This window comes from Aquarana catesbeiana, linkage group LG08 (genome assembly GCF_042186555.1).
Source record: "Aquarana catesbeiana isolate 2022-GZ linkage group LG08, ASM4218655v1, whole genome shotgun sequence".
NCBI lineage: Eukaryota > Metazoa > Chordata > Amphibia > Anura > Ranidae > Aquarana > Aquarana catesbeiana.
This window is the reverse complement of record NC_133331.1, coordinates 303,367,746-303,388,280: the sequence shown is the minus strand read 5'-3', so window position 1 is coordinate 303,388,280 and position 20,535 is coordinate 303,367,746. Positions and strand designations below refer to the sequence as shown.

At 45.9% G+C, this 20,535-nt stretch overlaps 1 protein-coding gene across 1 annotated transcript in view; it reads left to right on the top strand.

Annotated features, from left to right (window-relative positions):
- Nucleotides 1–20,535, top strand: part of LOC141106877 (uncharacterized) — a 211,149-nt gene that overhangs the window by 91,967 nt on the left and 98,647 nt on the right. Inside the window, exons 18-23 of the mRNA XM_073597806.1 lie at nt 5,296–5,427; nt 5,701–5,798; nt 5,918–6,061; nt 6,407–6,548; nt 15,700–17,363; nt 17,407–17,503. Coding sequence (XP_073453907.1) covers nt 5,296–5,427; nt 5,701–5,798; nt 5,918–6,061; nt 6,407–6,548; nt 15,700–17,363; nt 17,407–17,503 — 2,277 coding nt within the window. The remainder of the gene's footprint in view (nt 1–5,295; nt 5,428–5,700; nt 5,799–5,917; nt 6,062–6,406; nt 6,549–15,699; nt 17,364–17,406; nt 17,504–20,535) is intronic.

The following is a 20,535-nucleotide window of genomic DNA, read 5'->3' as shown; positions in this document are numbered from 1 at the left end:
GTGCAGAGGTCACACTACACTAACTTGTAGCTTTAGCTGAACACTGTGAGGAGGACGCACTACACTAACTTGTAGCTTTAGCTGAACACTGTGAGGAGGACGCACTACACTAACTTGTAGCTTTAGCTGAACACTGTGAGGAGGACGCACTACACTAACTTGTAGCTTTAGCTGAACACTGTGCACTACACTAATTTGTACACTAGGGATGAGCCGAACACCCCCCTGTTCGGTTCGCACCAGAACTTGCAAACAGGCAAAAAATTTGTTCGAACACGTGAACACCGTTAAAGTCTATGGGACACGAACATGAATAATCAAAAGTGCTAATTTTAAAGGCTTATATGCAAGTTATTGTCATAAAAAGTGTTTGGGGACCTGGGTCCTGCCCCAGGGGACATGGATCAATGCAAAAAAAAAGTTTTAAAAATGGCCTTTTTTTCGGGATCAGTGATTTTAATAATGCGTAAAGTGAAACAATAAAAGTGTAATATCCCTTTAAATTTCGTATCTGGGGGGTGTCTATAGTATGCCTGTAAAGGGGCGCATGTTTCCCGTGTTTAGAACGGTCTGACAGCAACGGGGACTTGGCGGGGACTTCCCTGTGGCATTCCCCGTGACGTCAGAAGGGGGCAGGGTTATGTAACAGGTGACCCCGCCCCCCTCTGACTTCACGGGGAATGCCACAGGGAAGTCCCCGTCAAGTCCCCATGGGTCACCGGGTGGCCCCACCCCCCGTTATTTAAGAACCATCAGAAGAGAAGAAGCGTCACACAGCGGGAGCCTCCCTCCATGCCATCATGGATGCGGAGCGGCCCGAGGAGAAGAAGGAAAGAAGAACACCAGAGAAAGAACCAGAAGAAGAAGATGGAGGAAGAAACCGAAGGAGGATAGAAGAAAGAAGATAGAAGAAAGAGGATAGAAGAAAGAAGAAGCATTTAAATAAAGGAATTGTCAAAAACTGTCTCTTGTCATTTTTAACATTTTTGACAGTTTTTTTGTGAAATGGTAGGGGTACTTTTGTACCCACTTACTATTTCACACAGGGGGGAGGGCCGGGATCTGGGGATCCCCTTGTTAAATGGGGCTTCCAGATTCTGATAAGCCCCCCGCCCGCAGACCCCCACAACCACCGGGCAAGGGTTGTAGGGATGAGGCCCTTGTCCCCATCAACATGGGGACAAGGTGTTTTGGGGGGCTACCCCAAAGCACCCTCCCAATGATGAGGGCATGTGGCCTGGTACGGTTCAGGAGGGGGGGCGCTCTCTCGTCCCCCCCTCTTTTCCTGTGGCCTGCCAGGTTACGTGCTCGGATAAGGGTCTGGTATGGATTTTGGGGGGGACCCCACGCCACTTTTTTAAAAAAAATCAGCGCGGGGTTCCCCTTAAAATCCATACCAGACCTGAAGGGTCTGGTATGGATTTTGAGGGGGACCCCGCGCAATTTTTTTTTCTTTAATTTTGGCCGGGGTTCCCCTTAATATCCATACCAGACCTGAAGGGCCTGGTATGGAATGTAGGGGGACCCCCAAGTCATTTTTTTTTTATTCTGGTTTGGGGTTCCCCTGTGGGGGAATCCCATGCCATTTTTATCAATGAACTTTTATGTGTATTGTCAGACCGGCAATTCATTATAGCCGCGAGTAATTTTTAATGACTTTTTTCCTTTGAAATGTCATTTTGCTGTCAGACTGTTCTAAACACGGGAAACATGCGCCCCTTTACAGGCATACTATAGACACCCCCCAGGTTTTATTGTTTCACTTTAAGCATTATTAAAATCACTGCTCCCGAAAAAACGTCCGTTTTAGCTTTTGCTGAACACTGTGAGGAGGACGCACTACACTAACTTGTAGCTTTAACTGAACACTGTGAAGAGGACGCACTACACTAACTGTAAATAGTCTAGCTGCCTGACTGTGGTACTAATAGGATCAGAAGAACACCAGCAATTTTCTTTAGGTAGCTGTAAATACTGTAACAACACAAGCCTGCCTGTCAGTAGGAAGATAATAACAGGAACAGATCTAGCTAAACTGAATACAGTGTATATATATATATATATATATATATATATATATATATATATATACACAACACCTGGGATGCATATATATTTACACAATATACTGTAAGTGCAGCTAACCCACTGACTGTCCTGCCTAATCTATCTAACTTAAATCAAATGGCACTGTCTCTCTCTCTCTCTGTCTCTCAACGCCGCAACACACTACACAGGGCCGCCGTGCAGGCGATCTTATATAGTGTGGGGCATGTACTAAACCCCCTGAGCCATAATTGGCCAAAGCCACCAATAGATACAATAAACTTATTTTAACATAAATTTCCTTATAATAAATATTTTACATTTTATAAAAAAACCTTTAAAGTTCATATAAATATACTAATCAGTATATTAATATTTAAATCATAATTAACTAGCCACTGACAGAATTTTATACAATCAAATACATCCATAAATACCATAAGTGGGACATTAGTGGTGAGTGGATCTGCAGTGCGGGGGAGCCACCAATGGCAATCGGATACGAGAAACACAATATCTGCCTCAGGATACCTATAAATATATGTCAATGTAATAATATAACATTAGGATGCAGTCAGGTGTGAGTACATCATGTTATTACTAGGAACCAACTCAAATTATTCCAATGGCCTCTAAGGCAGTCAATAAGAAAATTGCGAGAGAGAGGGGGGAGAGAGAGGGGGAGAGAGAGAGAGAGAGGGGAGAGAGAGAGGGGGGAGAGAAAGACAGAGGGGGAGAGAGAGAGAGAGAGAGAGAAAGAGAGAGGGGAGAGAGAGAGAGGGAAGAGAGAGAGGGGGGAGAGAGAGAGAGGGAAGAGAGAGAGGGAGGAGAGAGGGGAGAGAGAGAGGGAGAAGAGAGAGTGGGAGAGAGAGGGGGAGAGAGAGAGGGGGAGAGAGAGAAAGAAAAAAAGGGGGAGAGAAAGGGGGAGAGAGAAGAGAGAGAGGGGGAGAGAGAGGAGGGGAGAAAGAGAGGGGGGAGAGAGAGATAGAGGGGGTAGAGAGAGAGGGGGAGAGAGAGAGGGAGGAGAGAGAGATAGAGGGGAGAGAGAAAGAAAGGGGAGGGAGAGGGGGGAGAGAAAGAGAGAGGGAGAAGAGAGAGGGGGGAGAGAGGTGAAAGAGAGAGGGTGAGAGAGGGGAGGGGAGAGAGAGGGGGAGAAAGAGAGAGAAGGTGGGAGAGAGGAGAGAGAGAGAGAGGGGAGAGAGAGATGGGTATACAGGGAGATATACAGAGAGGGGTATACAGGGAGATATACAGAGAGAGGGGTATACAGTGAGATATACAGAGAGAGGGGTATACAGGGAGATATACAAAGAGGAGTATACAGGGAGATATACAGAGAGAGGGGTATACAGGGAGATATACAGAGAGAGGGGTATACAAGAAGATATACAGAGAGAGGGGTATACAAGAAGATATACAGAGAGAGAGAGGTGTACAGCGGTGCGTTTATAAAGGGCGCAGGAGTGCCACCCCCCTTTTCCTGCTCTCTCACATAGATAGATTATTGCATTGCAGGAATCTATCTATGGTCCCGCTGCCGCCCCCTATTCATGTGCCCGACCCTTTGTCGGGCGCCGGGCATATGAATTACAGCAGTGTTTTTTTTTAAGCGCCTGATTAGAGCCATAGGCTCTAATAGGCTTCCTGATTAGAGCCTTGGGCTCTAATATGCTTCCAAAAGGGTAAACAGCGGGCGCACATAGATAGATTATTGCATTGCAGGAATCTATCTATGGTCGCCGCTGCCGCCCCCTATTCATGTGCCCGAACCTTTTTTCGGGCACCGGGCATATGAATTACAGCAGTGTTTTTTTTAAAGCGCCTGATTAGAGCCATAGGCTCTAATAGGCTTCCTGATTAGAGCCTTGGGCTCTAATAGGCTTCCAAAAGGGTAAACAGCGGGCGCACTGCTGTGCATTCGCTGATTACTCAGTGTTATGTTAGGGAAGTGAATATATCGCTTCCCTAACACTGACCCGCCTCTCAGCCAATCAGGTGCACCGGGTCAGGCTACCTGTCACCTGATTGGCTGAAACAACAGGTGCTGCTATTGTACCCCCTGACGGGACGAGAGGACAGGAGTCGGAGATGAGAATGGTGTCGAGAAGTGCCCGCAGTAGGTGAGTGCCGGGCAGATGGCGAGTGGGCGGGGGTCACACTGGCAGCATTTAATGGGCACACTGGCAGGATTTGGTACAGTGGCAGCATATGATGGGCACCCTGGCAGCATTTAATGGGCACCTTGGTAGCAGGTGATGGGCACCATGGCAGCATTTAATTGGAACACTGGCAGCATTGGATGGGCACACTGGCAGCATTTGATGGGCACAGTGGCTGCAATTGATGGGCACAGTGGCTATACAGGGAGATATACAGAGAGGGGTATACAGGGAGATATACAGAGAGAGGGGTATACAGGGAGATATACAGAGAGGGGTATACAGGGAGATATACAAAGAGAGGGGTATACAGGGAGATATATAAAGAGAGGGGTATACAGGGAGATATACAGAGAGAGGGGGTATATACAGAGAGATATACAGAGACAGGGGTATACAGGGAGATATACAGAGAGGGATATACAGGGAGATATAGAGAGGGGTATACAGGGAGATATACAGAGAGGGGTATACAGGGAGATATACAGAGAGAGGGGTATACAGGGAGATATACAGAGAGGAGTATACAGGGAGATATACAGAGAGGAGTATACAGGAAGATATACAGAGAGAGGTATACAGGGAGATATACAGAGAGGGGTATACAGGGGGATATACAGAAAGAGGTATACAGGGAGATATACAGAGAGGAGTATACAGGGAGATTTACAGAGAGGAGTATACAGGGGGATATACAGAGAGGAGTATACAGGGAGATATACAGAGAGGGGTATACAGGGGATATACAGAGAGGAGTATACAGGGGATATACAGAGAGGAGTATACAGGGAGATATACAGAGAGGAGTATACAGGGGGATATACAGAGAGGAGTATACATGGAGATATACAGAGAGGGGTATACAGGGGATATACAGAGAGGAGTATACAGGGAGATATACAGAGAGGAGTATACAGGGAGATATACAGAGAGGATATAATATAAAAGAAGATGGACAGAGGGAGGGAGATCTCTTCAGAGTAATAACGTGTGATCTGCTTGCAGCTCCTCCTATTCACTTCACTTTCCCGCCCTCCATATCCTGCTTCCTGGTCACATGTTTCCTGTGACATCACAAGGTGAATCTGCACGAAACGATACCAAAAGAAAACATTGTTGGAACTGGCAGCAGAGGAAGTAATGATATTAATTTATTTAGAAGGACACAAGGATCTCTACAAGGACGTCATGATGGAGAATCAGCCGCCCCTCACATCACCGGGTAAGAGGAGACTTTATTGTAAAGGAGAGAGCAGTACGGAGGGTCCACCTAGATCCCCCATCATCTGATAAACACATTATTATTATTATTATTATTCAGGATTTATATAGCGCCAACAGTTTACGCAGCGCTTTACAATATAAAAGGGAGACAATACAGTTATAATATAATACAATACAATACAATAGGATTAAGAGGGCCCTGCTCAGAAGAGCTTACAATCTAATAACACATAGAAACAATGTATTCAGTCAGTGTGTGTGTTTCCTACAGATGGATCCAGTAATGGGAACCCACCAGAGAGATGTCCCCGTCCTCTGTATTCCCGGGATTCCACACAGGAAGATCACACCATCCCTCACCATCATCAGGTAGATGGGACTGAGCAATAACTCAAATACGTTGTAGAATTCTACGCTTCAAAATAACATTCTTTTATTTCATCTCTTGTTTCCTTTTATAAATCCGTTTTATCACATTTGGGGTTTAGGGTGAACAACTGAAAGACATCAAAGTTGAGGTTAAAGTAGAAAAAGAAGAGAAGTCCGGGGATCAGCAGTCTATGGTAGAGGGTGATCCTCTGTGTTCCTGGGATTCTATACAGGAGGATCACACCATCCCTCACCATCATCAGGTAGGTGGGGCTGGGCATCTAGACCTAAATATTTATTCTAAGCCATGAGATGACGTTCTTCTGTGTAGTCTCTTGTTTTACTTCAACATCTGAAGTGCAGCCTTTGTTACCTACACCTCCCATCCCCGTTTTTAGCTCCTTTGAGCGCCCTACATTTTTCACCCCATTTTTATTTTTTAATATACATTCCTTTCTTCTGTGGGTCTTAAGCCCAGACACATTGCGGGTCCTCTTCATCCTTGTGTTCTTTCAATGGAAGTTACATACTGAATGACGTGTCATTTGTGTCCTTTATGTCTGCCTTGAGTTGACTTTAATAGATGTTTTCTATTATTTTTGGTGCAGGGTGAAGAACGGATTAATATAAAAGCTGAGGTTAAGGAAGAAGAAGTAGAGACGTATGTGGGGGGTGATCAGCCATTCACGGAGGAGGTTGGGATGATTATGAAAAGTGAACAGGAGGACACTTCTCTACCTTTTGACACAGGTAGGTAACAGACATTGTGGGAAAAAACAGGTCAAAGTCTCATTTTACTTTTAAGTATAAGAATTGTAGTGTAAAAAAAAATGTTAGATAATTATCAGATCTTCACATCATCCTATAGACAGGTTCTAAAAGGTTAAATATTTGTTTGCCTACTAAAGGGTTAATGTGTGGTGTGGTAAGAGTTAACACTTGGTACTGTGATGTTCCTTCCCCTGCATGTGTCACTTCCTGATTCTGAACCGGATCGGACCTTGTGGTCTGTTCCTGTATGGGAGGTGATCAGTGAGGACGCTGTAAAGAGGTGAACTGAACTGTGTGGTGGAGTTTCCCCTTAGCGGGACCCCTGGATGGGTTCCAAGAAGGGCCAGGACAAGGTGTGGGCAGGGGGTGTGGCTGCCCTGGGCGCAATGGTTTACTGTAGGGATGGGGGCGCCTTCCTTCTGTTACAAGGCTGATAGGAGTAGTGATAGTGACAGTGATTTAGACAAGGGAGTGACTGATCGGTGTAGGATCCCCTAAACTTGCACATGATGAATGAGGAGTGGGTGCAGTTTGGCATCTTTGCCCTGGGCACTGGAAGACCTTGTCCCAGCACTGGTTCCAAGGACTGGACTTTTAATTCCATTTACTAGGATTCAACTAAGCTATAAAAAGTTATGAACAATGCCGCACAGCCAAATCAGGTACATTGTTATTCGAGAGAGAGAGAGAGTGAAAATGCAATTGCGATTCTGTATATCGCTCAAATGTACTTCTATGGAACCTGGACAGAATGGTAAATATAACTTTATTCACTAAAGCGGTGATTACATAGTTACATAGTAGGCGAGGTTATAAAAAGACACAAGTCCAACCTATGTGTGTGATTTTATGTCAGTATTACATTGTATATCCCTGTATGTTGTATGTATGGTTCTCAACCTCAGTCCTCAAGTACCCCCAACAGGCCATGTTTTCAGAGTTTTTTGTTTACTTTGCACAGCTGCTTTAAATCAATATCAATGACATGGTATTGATAAGAGCTATTTTATCTAAGGGAAGTTCCCAAAACATGGCCCGTTGGGGGTACTTGAGGACTGAGGTTGAGAACCATTGCATTAAAGAACCTATTGTTTAAGAATGACCGTCTGTGTTACTTTGGAAGAAAAGGGACTTTACAGTGTATTGGGGAGAACTGGGGAACAGAATGTACAATTCAATTAAGTCTTGATGTCATGGAGTGAAGAGTGATAAGAAGTTCAGGGCAGAGAGAATGGTGGTGACCGGTGACAGAGGTTTTGTAAGTGCAGCTTGGTACCTGGCTGGGCTCCTATGTTTGGGCCACAGCAGACCAGAACCCTCCTAGGGGCTATGCTTAGAACCACGGTGTGCAAGTCCTTGCAAAGCGAGTGTGGTGGTTCCCATCTTTTCCATGTGCTGGGTTGTGATCTGTGCCAACCTGGCCATCTCCATCCTTTGGACACTTTCAGTACCTGTAAGCAGTGGTGTCTCCAGCTTTCATATTTAGGGGGGGCACATGGGGGGACAGGGACAAAAGTAGGGGGCAAACTATAAAACACAATTTATATATATATTTCAAGAATAGAATGCACTCCAGAGGTCTTGGTAGAAAGAGAGATGTTAGCTGAACATTGCAGCTGCAAGCGGCCACTTAGATTCAAAGCGTGTAATTGTTCTTTCAATGTTGGGCTAACATACATGCTCATCAATGCCCCCTACCAGTGAAGATTATCAGTGCTGTCTATCAGTACCCATCAGTGCCGCCTATCAGTGCCCACCAGTGCAGCCTATAAGTGCTGCCTATCAGTGCTTATCAATGCCGCCTATCAGCACCACCAATCATTGCTCATTAATGCGACCTATCAGTGCTCAATGCCCATCAGTGCAGCATATCAGTGCCCATCAGTGCTGCCTATCAATGCCTCCTATCAGTGCCCATTAGTGCCTCCGATCAGTGCAGCCTATAAGTGCTCATCATTGCTGCCAATCAGTGCTCATCAATGACACCTATCAGTGCCCACCAGTGCAGCCTATGAGATCTGCCTATCAGTGCTCATCAATGCCGCCTATCAGCACCACCAATCATTGCTCATCAATGCCACCTCTCAGTGCCTCCTCATCAGTGTAGCCTATCAGTGGTCATCAATGCTGCCTATCAGTGTTCAATGCCCATTAGTGCCACCTATCAGTGCCCATTAATGCAGCCTATCAATGCCCATTAGTGCCTCCTGTCAGTGTTCATTAGGGATTAGCCGAACACCCCCCCCCGGTTCGGTTCGCACCAGAACCTGCGAACGGTCCGAAAGTTTGCGCAAACTTTAGAACCCAATAAAGTCTATGGGACTCGAACGTTCAAAATCAAAAGTGCTCATTTTAAAGGCTAATATGCAAGTTATTGTCCTAAAAAGGTTTTAGGGACCCGGGTCCTGCCCCAGGGGACATGTATTGATGCAAAAAAAGTTTTAAAAACGGCCGTTTTTTCGGGAGCAGTGATTTTAATGATGCTTAAAGTGAAAAAAAAGTGAAATATTCCTTTAAATATGGTGCCTGGGGGTGTCTATAGTATGCCTGTAAAGTGGCGCGTGTTTCCCGTGCTTAGAACAGTCCCTGCACAAAATGACATTTCTAAAGGAATAAAAGCAATTTAAAACTGCTTGCGGCTTTAACGTAATGTCTGGACCCGGCAATATGGATGAAAATCAGTGAGACAAATGGCATGGGTACCCCCCCCCCCCAGTCCATTACCAGGCCCTTTGGGTCTTGTATGGATATTAAGGGGAACCCTGCACCCAAATTAAAAAAAGGAAAGGCGTGGGGCCCCCAGGCCCTATATACTCTGAACAGCAGTATACAGGCGGTGAAAACAAGTCAGGGACTGTAGGTTTGTTGTGAAGTAGAATCTGTTTGTAATTTTGAACTGGTACATTTTTAAAGTGTAGCTCCAGCCAGAAAATCTATTTTTAAGCTTTTTGGAAAACATAGGGAAGGGTTATTACCCCTGTAACATTTGTTCTGCTGTCTGTGCTCATCTTCAGAAGATTTCACCTTACTTTCTGTCCCAATGACAAATGTTTTTTGAAAAATTGGGGTTTTAATGAAACAAGGATTGGTGATAAAGCATCAGTGAAGAGGAGACACTTTTTTCCCATATTAACTCTTACAGGAGAGAATTTCCCTTCCTAGGGGTAGATTTCATGCCACTTCCTGTTGTCTCCTTCCGTTTGCAAGTAGGAGTTGTTTGTAAGTTGGATGTTTGAAAGTAGGGGCCTGCCCTATATACTCTGCAGAAATTGGGGCCTTAGGTGTTGGTGTTGCCACAACACTGTAAACCCTCACAGTTACTCTTGGTTGGCGCAGGAACGGGCCATGCTGTGAAATATTAGATCAAGAATTGTAATTACATGCCATTGTTGAAAAGTGGTAGAAAAATTGGGCCTTTGGTGGTGGTGTTGCCACAACACTGTAAGCCCTCACAGTTACTCTTGTTGGGCGCAGGAATGGGCCCTGCTGTGAAATAGATCAAGAATTGTAATTACATGTCCCTGTTGCACAGGGGCAGAACAATTGGGCCTTAGGCACTGGTGCCACAACACTGCAACCCCTCACAGATGCTATAGTTGGAGCGCAGGAATGAGCCCTGCTGCAAAGTAATGCATCAAAAACTGTAATTATTTGCCCCTGTTAAACAAGGGCTTAAAATTTGGGCCCTGGGCACTGGTGCTGGTGCCACAACACTGCTACCCCTCACAGATACTCTAGTTGGAGTGCAGGAATGAGCCCTGCTGCAAAGTATTGCATCAAAAATTGTAATTACACGCTCCTATTAAACAGGGGCAGAAAAATTGGGCCTTGGCCACTGGTGGCAGTGCCCAGAACCAAAAATGTTCTTACAAGCTATCAGCATGAAAATTGAGGAGGAAGAGGATTGTCACTCAGCATAACAGGATAGTCACTCAGCATCAGCATAGGCAGTCTTGAAGGGATCTCACTTTAAAAAAAAAAATCAATCGGCTACATCAGCATCAGGTGCTTGGTAGCTGGTGATCCAAGACTGATTCATTTTTATGAAGGTCAGCCGATCCACCGATTCGGTGGACATGCGCACCCTGTGATCGGTTACAAAGCCTCCAGCAGCACTGAATGTGCGTTCCAAAAGAACGCTGGATGCAGGACAGGCCAGTAGCTCAACTGCATACTGTGCAAGCTCTGGCCAGTGATCCATCCTCAAGACCCAGTAACCCAGAGGATTTTCGGTGGGAAAGGTGTCCAAGTCTGATCTTGCCCCTAGGTAATCCTGCACCATGTGAATCAGACGCTAGTGATGGTTACTGCAACCAATCAGACCTTGGGGCTGCGGACTAAAAAATTGTCTGAACGCATCAGTCAGACGGCCACATTCTCCACCGCTCCTTCTGTGACTGACCGAAGCCTCAGCAACACGTTGTCCAGGAGGACCAGGAAATTGCAACCTCCCAGGCTCTGGAAACGCATTGCACAAACCTTTCTGCAAGGCCTCCCGAAGACGTTTCATCCTCTGCTCCCTCTGCGACGGAAAGATAAGGTCCACAACCTTACCCTTGTAACGTGGATCAAGGAGGGTTGCCAGACAGTAATCATCCCTCCCCTTGATACCACGAATACGAGGATCCTTCTGCAGGCTTTGCAGGATCAGGGAGGCCATGCAGCGTAGGTTTGCTGAAGCATTCGGTCCAGAGTCCTCTGGGTCACTAAGGACGACATGATCTGCAGCCACCTCCTCCCAGTCACATACAAGTCCATGGGTTTCTTCGGACTGTAAATGATCCCTTGAAGACTGCTGCTGATGCTGAGTGCCAGGCTCCACCTCCATGCTGACACAATCCTCCTCCTCCTCCTCTTCCTGTGTGATCGGCGGGCACACAGGAACACTGTCTGGATAAAGGGGGCCTTGAGAGGTAAGGAAGTCCTCCTCTTCCTCCCTCTGTTCTGCCTCAAGTGCCCTGTCCATTATTCCACAGAGCGTGTGCTTCAACAGGTGGACAAGAGGGACAGTGTCACTTATGCATGCACTGTCACTGCTCACCATCCTCGTGGCCTCCTCAAATGGTGACAGGACAGTGCATGCATCCCTGATCAAAGCCCACTGGTATGGGGAAAAAAAAACAAGGTCCCCTGACCCTGTCCTGGTGCCATAGTCGCACAGGTACTCATTGATGGCCCTCTGCTGCGTGTGCAGCCGCTGCAGCATGGCCAACGTTGAGTTCCACCTGGTGGGCATGTCACAGATTAGATGGTTCTTGGGCAGGTTAAATTCCTTTTGGAGGTCTGCCAGCTGAGTATTGGCATTATATGACTGGCGGACATGCACACAAACTTTCCTGGCTTGCCTCAGCACATCCTGTAAGCCCGGGTACCTGCCCAAGAACCGCTGCACCATTAAGTTAAGGACGTGAGCCAAACAGGGCACATGAGTCAGTTGTCCCTGTTGGAGGGCGGAGAGGAGGTTGGTGCCATTGTCGCAAATCACCATACCGGCCTTAGGCTGGCGTGGTGTCAACCACCTCTGAACCTGCCCCTGCAGAGCTGACAGAATCTCTGCCCCAGTGTGGCTCCTGTCCCCCAAGCACACCAGCTCAAGCACCGCATGGCATCTTTTTTCCTGCGTGCTTGCGTAGCCCCTTGAACACCTACGGAGCACCGCTGGTTCAGAGGACAAATCAGCACAGGAAGAGGCCATGGAGGAAGAAGAAGAGGAGGGGGTGGAGGAGAGAGGTGTGGCAGAATCACCACTAGTAGAATTTTGGAGGCGTGGTGGCAGAACAACCTCCAACACTACTGCACCCTGTCCTGCATCCTTCCCAGCTGCCAGAAGAGTCACCCAGTGCGCCGTGAACGATAGGTAACGTCCCTGTCCATGCCTGCTGAGTAATATGCACCTGACCGCCCTGTCCAGCAAGGCCAAGACATTGCCTTCCACATGCTGGTAGAGAGCCAGAATCGTCTTCTGTGAGAAAAAGTGGTGTTTGGGAACCTGCCACTGAGGAACCGCACATTCCACAAACTCACGGAAAGGGGCAGAGTCTACCAACTGAAAAGGCAGCAGTTGAAGTGCTAGCAATTTAGCCAAGCTAGCATTCAACCGCTGGGCATGTGGATGGCTGGGAGCGAACTACAAGTACTTGGCTGTGACACACCTAATTCTACACCTTCATTCCTCTCAGTGCAGGTTTCAGAGAGGACTGAAGGTATAGTGGGGTTGGAGATCCCAGCTGATGAGGAGCAAGGAGAGGTCCGCTTTGTTCTTTGGTGTGGGTCTTTTAGGTACGCTTGCCAACGAACTGCATGGCAGGTCGACATATGTCTGGTCAAGCATGTGGTGCCCAAGCGGGTGATGTTTTGGCCATGCGAGATACGCTTGAGACATATGTTGCAAGTAGCAGTGGTAGGATCTGATGCACTCGTCTCCAAAAAGGCCCACACCAAAGAACTTTTGGAATAACGCGCATAGACAGCAGCGCCCTGCACATGCGGAGCTCTGCGGTGTGATGCAGTCGGTGTGCTGCCCTTAAGCTGGCCCCTGGAGGGCATCCTGCCTCATTGGAGATGTGCCTCCTCCTCCTTTCTCCTATCAGGCACCCACGTGGAGTCAGTGACCTCATCATCCCCTCCCTCCTCATCACTGGAGCAAACCTGGCAGTATGCTGCAACTGGGGGAACATGACTGCCAGATTGCTGTCCTTGTTGGCACCCCTTCTCTCTCTTCTGGGCTCACATTACTGCCTTCCTCTAGCTGGGTACCATCATCGGAGCCTTCAAAACGCTGGGCATCCTCCTGGAGCATGTACCCAACGCTGTGGTCAAACATTTCGGGGGACTCCTCAGGAGGACATGGTGGGGCTATGGAAGGAGTGACTGATGCCATTGAGCCGAGGGAGCTGCTTTGCCAGACAAAGTACCCTGAGCCTGGGTGAGAGAGGATGAGGAGGATGAGGATGCACCATCTCCACGACCAGCACTGTTGCCTCTAGACACAGAGCCTGCTTATCCTCCTTTATGGGTTTGTGACTGTCTGCCTCTCCTTGTTGCCCTTCCAGACATACTAATGGATTGCAGTGAGATGTAGCTGCACAAAGCTGGGATGTGTGTGTGTATATATGTGTATATATATATATATATATATATATATATATATATATATATATATACTGATACTGCAGCTAGCAGAATAAACTGCCTGCCTATAGTATTATTAGTAGGAGAACACCAGCAATTGCCTTCAGGTAGCTTTAGGTGCACACTGTGCAGAGGACACAGTACACTAACTGTAAATACTGCAGCTGCCTGCCTGTGGTATTAATAGGATCAGAACAGCAATTGTCTTCAGGTAGCTTTAGGTACACTGTGCAGAGGGCACAGTACACTAACTGTAAATACTGCAGCTGCCTGCCTGTGGTATTAATAGGATCAGAACAACAGCAATTGTCTTCAGGTAGCTTCAGGTGCACACTGTGCAGAGGACGCAGTACACTAACTGTAAATACTGCAGCTGCCTGCCTGTGGTACTAATAGGATCAGAAGAACACCACCAATTTTCTTCAGGTAGCTTTAGGTACACACTGTGCAGAGGACACAGTACACTAACCTTAAATACGACAGCTGCCTGCCTCTGGTATTAATAAGATCAAAACAACAGCAATTGTCTTCAGGTAGCTTTGGGTGCACACTGTGTAGAGGACGCACTACACTAACTGTAAATACTGCAGCTGCCTGCCTGTGGTAATAATAGGATCAGAAAAACACCAGCAATTTTCTTCAGGTAGCTGTAAATACTGTAAAAACACCTGCCTTCCTGTCAGTAGGAAGAGAATAACAGGAAGGGATCTAGCTAAACTGAATACAGTGTGTATATATGTGTGTATATATGTATATATATATATATATATGTGTGTGTGTGTGTGTGTGTGTGTGTGTGTGTGTGTGTGTGTGTGTGTGTGTGTGTGTGTGTATGTATGTATGTATGTATGTATGTGTATATATATATATATATATATATATATATATATATATATATATATATATATAATCACACCTAGGATGCATATATATATATATATATATATATATATATATATATATATATATATATATATATATATATAATATATATATACACAATACACTGTAAGTGCAGCTAACTGACTAGCCTGCCTACTCTATCTAACTTAAATCAAATGACACTGTCTCTCTGTCTATCTCTCCCCCGCCCAACACACTACACTTCATTACCTTCAATGGAAGGCAGATGAGACATCACTGGTCAAACAGACCCCTAAAGTCACATTAAAGGGTTAGTTTTCCTAATATAGAAAAACTGTAAAGGTGACCTAACACTGGACCCCCTTCACCCCCCCCCCCACCCCCGGTCCTCACTGTACTTACTGTCAGCCATCCTCTACTATCAGGGCTCTCTCACCACTCCAATGGTCACGGGATATGAAATACCCCACTGCTCTGTCTTCTCCATACTGAGCTGCCAGGATGGACCAGATGGATTCTGATTGGTCAGAGCCATCACATGTAAAGCGGGGTCCAGGAGGGTGGGGAGGGGGTTTGGTGTTAGTTCAGCTTTACAGTTCTTCTGTAGAGGTGATCTAACCCTTTAATAAACCATTGCACTAACAGCTTAGGTTGTCTCCACACTGATGGAGGAGGGATGGAGCCACCCTAGGACACCAGCATTGTAAATCTTGGAGGAAGGTTTTTTTTTCCATATTTTGATGTTACAGTTGTACCCAGTTCCATGCCAGAGCTCTCTGAAAGTGTTGACTGTTAGACCAACGTGACTTTTTTTTTTTCTTGCTGACTCAGCTTGGAGTCCATATATGATCTGCAAACTCTTCATCATATAAAATCCAGCCAATCCGATGTAGTAACAATCCACTAATGCATTTTGGATAATGAAGCCTCAGTCATAGCTATTTATTATTATAGAATTAGCAGATCATATATGGACTCGGTGTGAAGACTTTTCTGATTGATTTTGGAGGGAGAACAGGAGCCCAGCTGTGAGATCGGCATTTCCACTTATTCCACCGATGGGGAGGAGGAACTAAAACTCCAGTTATTTGTCATCTACTGAGATTTATTATATTTTTTTACTTCTTTCCAACAGCTGGATGTGATGTCAGGAATTCCTCGGAGAGACATCTTCTATTATCTGCTGATTGTAAGTCAGAAGATAATGTCATCACACAGAATCCTCCAGGAGGAAATCCAAATACACAAAATATACATCAAAGACCTTCCTGTCCGGAGACATCAATGGATCCCTCTGATCAGGGGGAATCTTCTCATCAATCACATACTATGATTGTAAATATCCATGTAAGATCTCACACTGCAGATCGATCAACAGATCCTTCTAATCCCAAGGAATCTTCCTCACCCCATGAAGGAGATCACCGAGGTGACAATCTATTCTCATGTTCAGAGTGCGGGAAATCTTTCACCTATAGATCAAGCCTTGTGAAACACCAAAGAATTCACACAGGTGAGCGTCCTTTCTCTTGTTCAGTGTGCGGGAAATGTTTCACTCGGAAAGGAACACTTATTCAGCACCAGAGAGTTCACACGGGTGAGCATCCATTTTCATGTTCAGAGTGCGGGAAATGTTTCACTCGGAAAGGAACACTTATTCAACACCAGAGAATTCACATGAGTGAGCATCCCTTTTCATGTTCAGAGTGCGGGAAATCTTTCACTCAGAAAGGAAATCTTATTCAGCACCAGAGAGTTCACACGAGTGAGCATCCCTTTTCATGTTCAGAGTGCGGGAAATCTTTCACTCAGAAAGGAAATCTTATTCAGCACCAGAGAGTTCACACAGGTGAGCGTCCCTTCTCATGTTCAGAATGCGGGAAATCTTTCACTCAGAAGGGAACACTTATTCAGCACCAGAGAGTTCACACGAGTGAGCGTCCCTTCTCATGTTCAGAGTGCGGTAAATCTTTTCCTCGGAAAAGAAATCTTATTCAGCACCAGAGAATTCACACAGGTGAACATCCTTATTCATGTTCAGAGTGCGGGAAATCTTTCACTCTGAAAGGAAAACTTATTCAGCACCAGAGAATTCACACAGGTGAGCTTTCTTATTCGTGTTCAGAGTGCGGGAAATCTTTCAATCATAAAGGACCTCTTGTTAGACATCTTAGAATTCACACAGGTGAGCGTCCTCATTCATGTTCAGAGTGCGGGAAATCTTTCACTGACAAAGCAGACCTTGTTAAACATCAGAGAATTCACACAGGCGAGCGTCCTTATTCATGTTCAGAGTGCGGGAAATCTTTCACTGACAAAGCAGACCTTGTTAAACATCAGAGAATTCATACAGGCGAGCGTCCTTATTCATGTTCAGAGTGCGGGAAATCTTTCCCTGAAAAAAGAAGCCTTGTTAAACATCTTAGAATTCACACAGGTGAGCGTCCTTATTCATGTTCAGAGTGCGGGAAATCTTTCCCTGAAAAAAGAAGCCTTGTTAAACATCTTAGAATTCACACAGGTGAGCGTCCTTATTCATGTTCAGAGTGCAGGAAATCTTTCACTCAGAAAGGAGGCCTTGATGAACACCAGAGAATTCACACAGGTGAACGTCCTTATTCATGTACAAAGTGCGGAAAATCTTTCACTAGAAAAGGAGACCTTGTTAAACATCAGAGAATTCACACAGGTGAGCGTCCTTATTCATGTTCAGAGTGTGGGAAATCTTTCACTAGGAAAGGACATCTTGTTATACATCAGAGATTTCACACTGGTGAGCGTCCTTATTCATGTTCAGTGTAGGAAATCTTTGATTAGGAAAAATAATCCTGTTGAATATCAGAAAATTCATACGGGTGAACATCCTTATTCATGTTCAGAGTGCGGGAAATCTTTCCATTTGAAAGGAAACCTTTTGCAACACCAGAGAATTCATAGGAGTGAGCTTCCTTATTGATGTTGTAGATCAGGGATCTCCAAACTTCGGCCCTCCAGCTGTTGCAGAACTACACATCCCATGAGACATTGTAATACTCTGACATTCACAGACATGACCAGGCATGGTGAGAATTGTAGTTCCTGAACATCTGGAGAGTCATAGTATGAAGAGCTCTGTTGTAGACGAGTCAGCCTGGTGCAGGTTTAGGAGCGGGTTAATAGTAGAGGGCGGGTACTTGTTTATTAAGCAGCTGGTCAGAGAGGCTGGTGGATGTCTGTTCAATATTGAGTTGGCCCACCCTTAACAGCTTCAACTCTTCTGGGAAGGCTGTCCACAAGGTTTAGGAGTGTGTCTATGGGAATGTTTGACCATTCTTCCAGAAGCGCATTGGTAAGGTCAGGCACTGATGTTGGACGAAACGGCCTGGCTTGCAATCTCCGCTCCAATTCATCCCAAAGGTGTCCTATCGGGTTGAGGTCAGGACTCTGCACAGGCCAGACAAGTTCCTCCACCCCAAACTCCCTCATCCATGTCTCTATGGACCTTGCTTTGTGCACTGGTGGGCAGTCTTGGTGGAACAGGAAGGGGCCATCCCCAAACTGTTCCCACAATGTTGGGAGCATGAAATTGTCCAAAATGTCTTGGTATGTTGATGTCTTCCGAGTTCTCTTCACTGGAACTAAGGGGCCAAGCCCAAACCCTGAAAAACAACAAAATACCATAATCCCCCTCCACCAAATGATTTGGACCAGTGCACAAAGCAAGGTCCATAAAGACATGGATGAGCAAGTTTGGGGTGCAGGAACTTTACTGGCCTGCACAGAGTCCTGACCTCCTGGAACAGGTGCATTAGATCAGGGGTCTCCAAACTGCGGTCCGAGGGACAAATGTGGCCCTTTGCTAGCCTTAGTAGGACAATAAAACTGGCCCTTTGAAAAGTTTGGAGACCCCCTGCATTAGATGATAGAGCTGCACACAGGCAGGCTTAGCCCTGTCAAAGCACCAGCCATGAACTCGGCTCACCCTCAAAGCAACAGTCACGTCTAGCCTGGCTAGTATTTCTGCTTTCAGCAATGTATAATCTAGGGTTGCCACTTCATCCCTTTAAAACGGAACACATATTAATGACACATGCTCTGTGGCTGATGAAGGAGGTAATTAAACCTTTGTCAGGGCTGGGCTTCTAGAAGCTCTCTTCCCAGTGCTCAAGGCTGCTCAGCTGTCAGTTAATTACCAGCCACTCATTGTTTCCACAGTGGCTCACCTGGTTACCATTACCTGCCTCATCAGTCCAGCCTACAGCCAGCCCCTTCTGGCTGTTTAAACTGCCTTGTTCATGTCTTTCATGCCTTCACCTTATTTAACATATCCTGAGTGTCTCTGAGTTCCTGTTAAAGACTTTGCCCGGCTGACGTCCCTTCTGGTTCCTGATCTTTGGCTTCCTGAATACCGGCTCGTCTGATTACGAACCCTGGCTTATGTTTTGATTATGTTCCTGATCTGTACTATTTATTTCTATTACATTAAAGGTGTGATTTTTTTTTTAACTGCATTTTCTGTCTCAGTCTGATTCATGGTTCCTGACACCCTTGTTGCATTCCACTCAGATATTGTCATAGAAGCTTTAACATTATCCTTGGCTGTCATCTTAAACATGGTCCACTGCACTGCTTCACACCGGAGCCATTTCCCACCCTCCCAGCCTGATGGGTCACTACCTTCTGTAAACCCCACTGTCTGTTCAACCAGTAAGCAGTTTGTCTCTTGTTGAGGGCAAACAACATCAACATGGAGACAAGGTGCTTTGGGGGGGACACAGGGCAAATGGCCTGGTATAGTTCAGGTGGGGGGGGGGGGCGCTCGCTCATCAACCTCCTCAGGCTGCTTGCTCGGATAAAGGTCTGGTATGGATTTTGGGGGGACCCCTACGCCATTTAAAAAAAAAATTGGCGCAGGGTTCCCCTTAAAATCCATACCAGACCTGAAGTGCCTGGCATGGGTTTTGGGGGGACCCCCGCAAAAAAATTTTTTACATTTTGGCCCGTGGTTCCTCTTAACCACTTCAATACACTGTGTTATATATACTACACTGACTGAATATAGAGTCATCACTGAATATCTAGTCTACACTAAATGCAGAGTATATATATATTGTCATGGAACTTCCACTATACACTGTGCGTAATCCATGTCTCCTAATAAAGCGCCCTTTCAGCCTTTTGGTATAATGCATCTGTGTACAACCCTGTTTCTCGTATCTTTCAAAGTAAACAGACATGACCACCATCCTCACAACCTTAGCTCCACAGGCAGACTTGCCGATAATGGGAGTGATCTATATTAATATAACAATAGAGCTTGTTAGCCTCACAATCGTCCAATCAAGCACAGGCATTCCTTTAAACAGGAGGAGTTATACAAATCTCAACCAATGAACAATGACTAGGGCAGTCTATGGGTGTGTCTGGGCAGGGGCAGTGTGTATGATTTTCCGCCCCCTGTACCTGTAAGCCATTATCTCCAGTAAGACAAAGGAAGCCGCATGGCTGGCCTTGAAATCATGGATGCTGTCCTCGACCATAACGCACTCAGACTGCTGTTTTCACCATTTCAGAGAACAACGCATAACCGGATTATACTACCATTCCTGAGGATGGGAGATTATCTGCAGGAACACGCCATAGCCTCCCTACGTGTTGATTAGAGACACAAGCGTACATCCCCCATAACCGATAATGTCTTTGCAGAGTGAACCCATCCCCCCAGACGATCGTCTGTGCATTGCACAGGGGCCCTTCGCTGGCGGACATATCCCCATTCTGCAAACACTTCTCTGCATCCTCAAGAAGCTTTCCACTACCAAAACGGGTCTCAACCAGCGTCAGTCTGCCCCAGTCCGCTGCAGGAGAACTAACATTGGGAAACACTGTGACAATACATATTAAATACATCTTAATAAAATTTCCACAACAATATATATATAAAAATACATATATCTCCCAAAAGTAAGTACACCCCTCACATTTTTGTAAA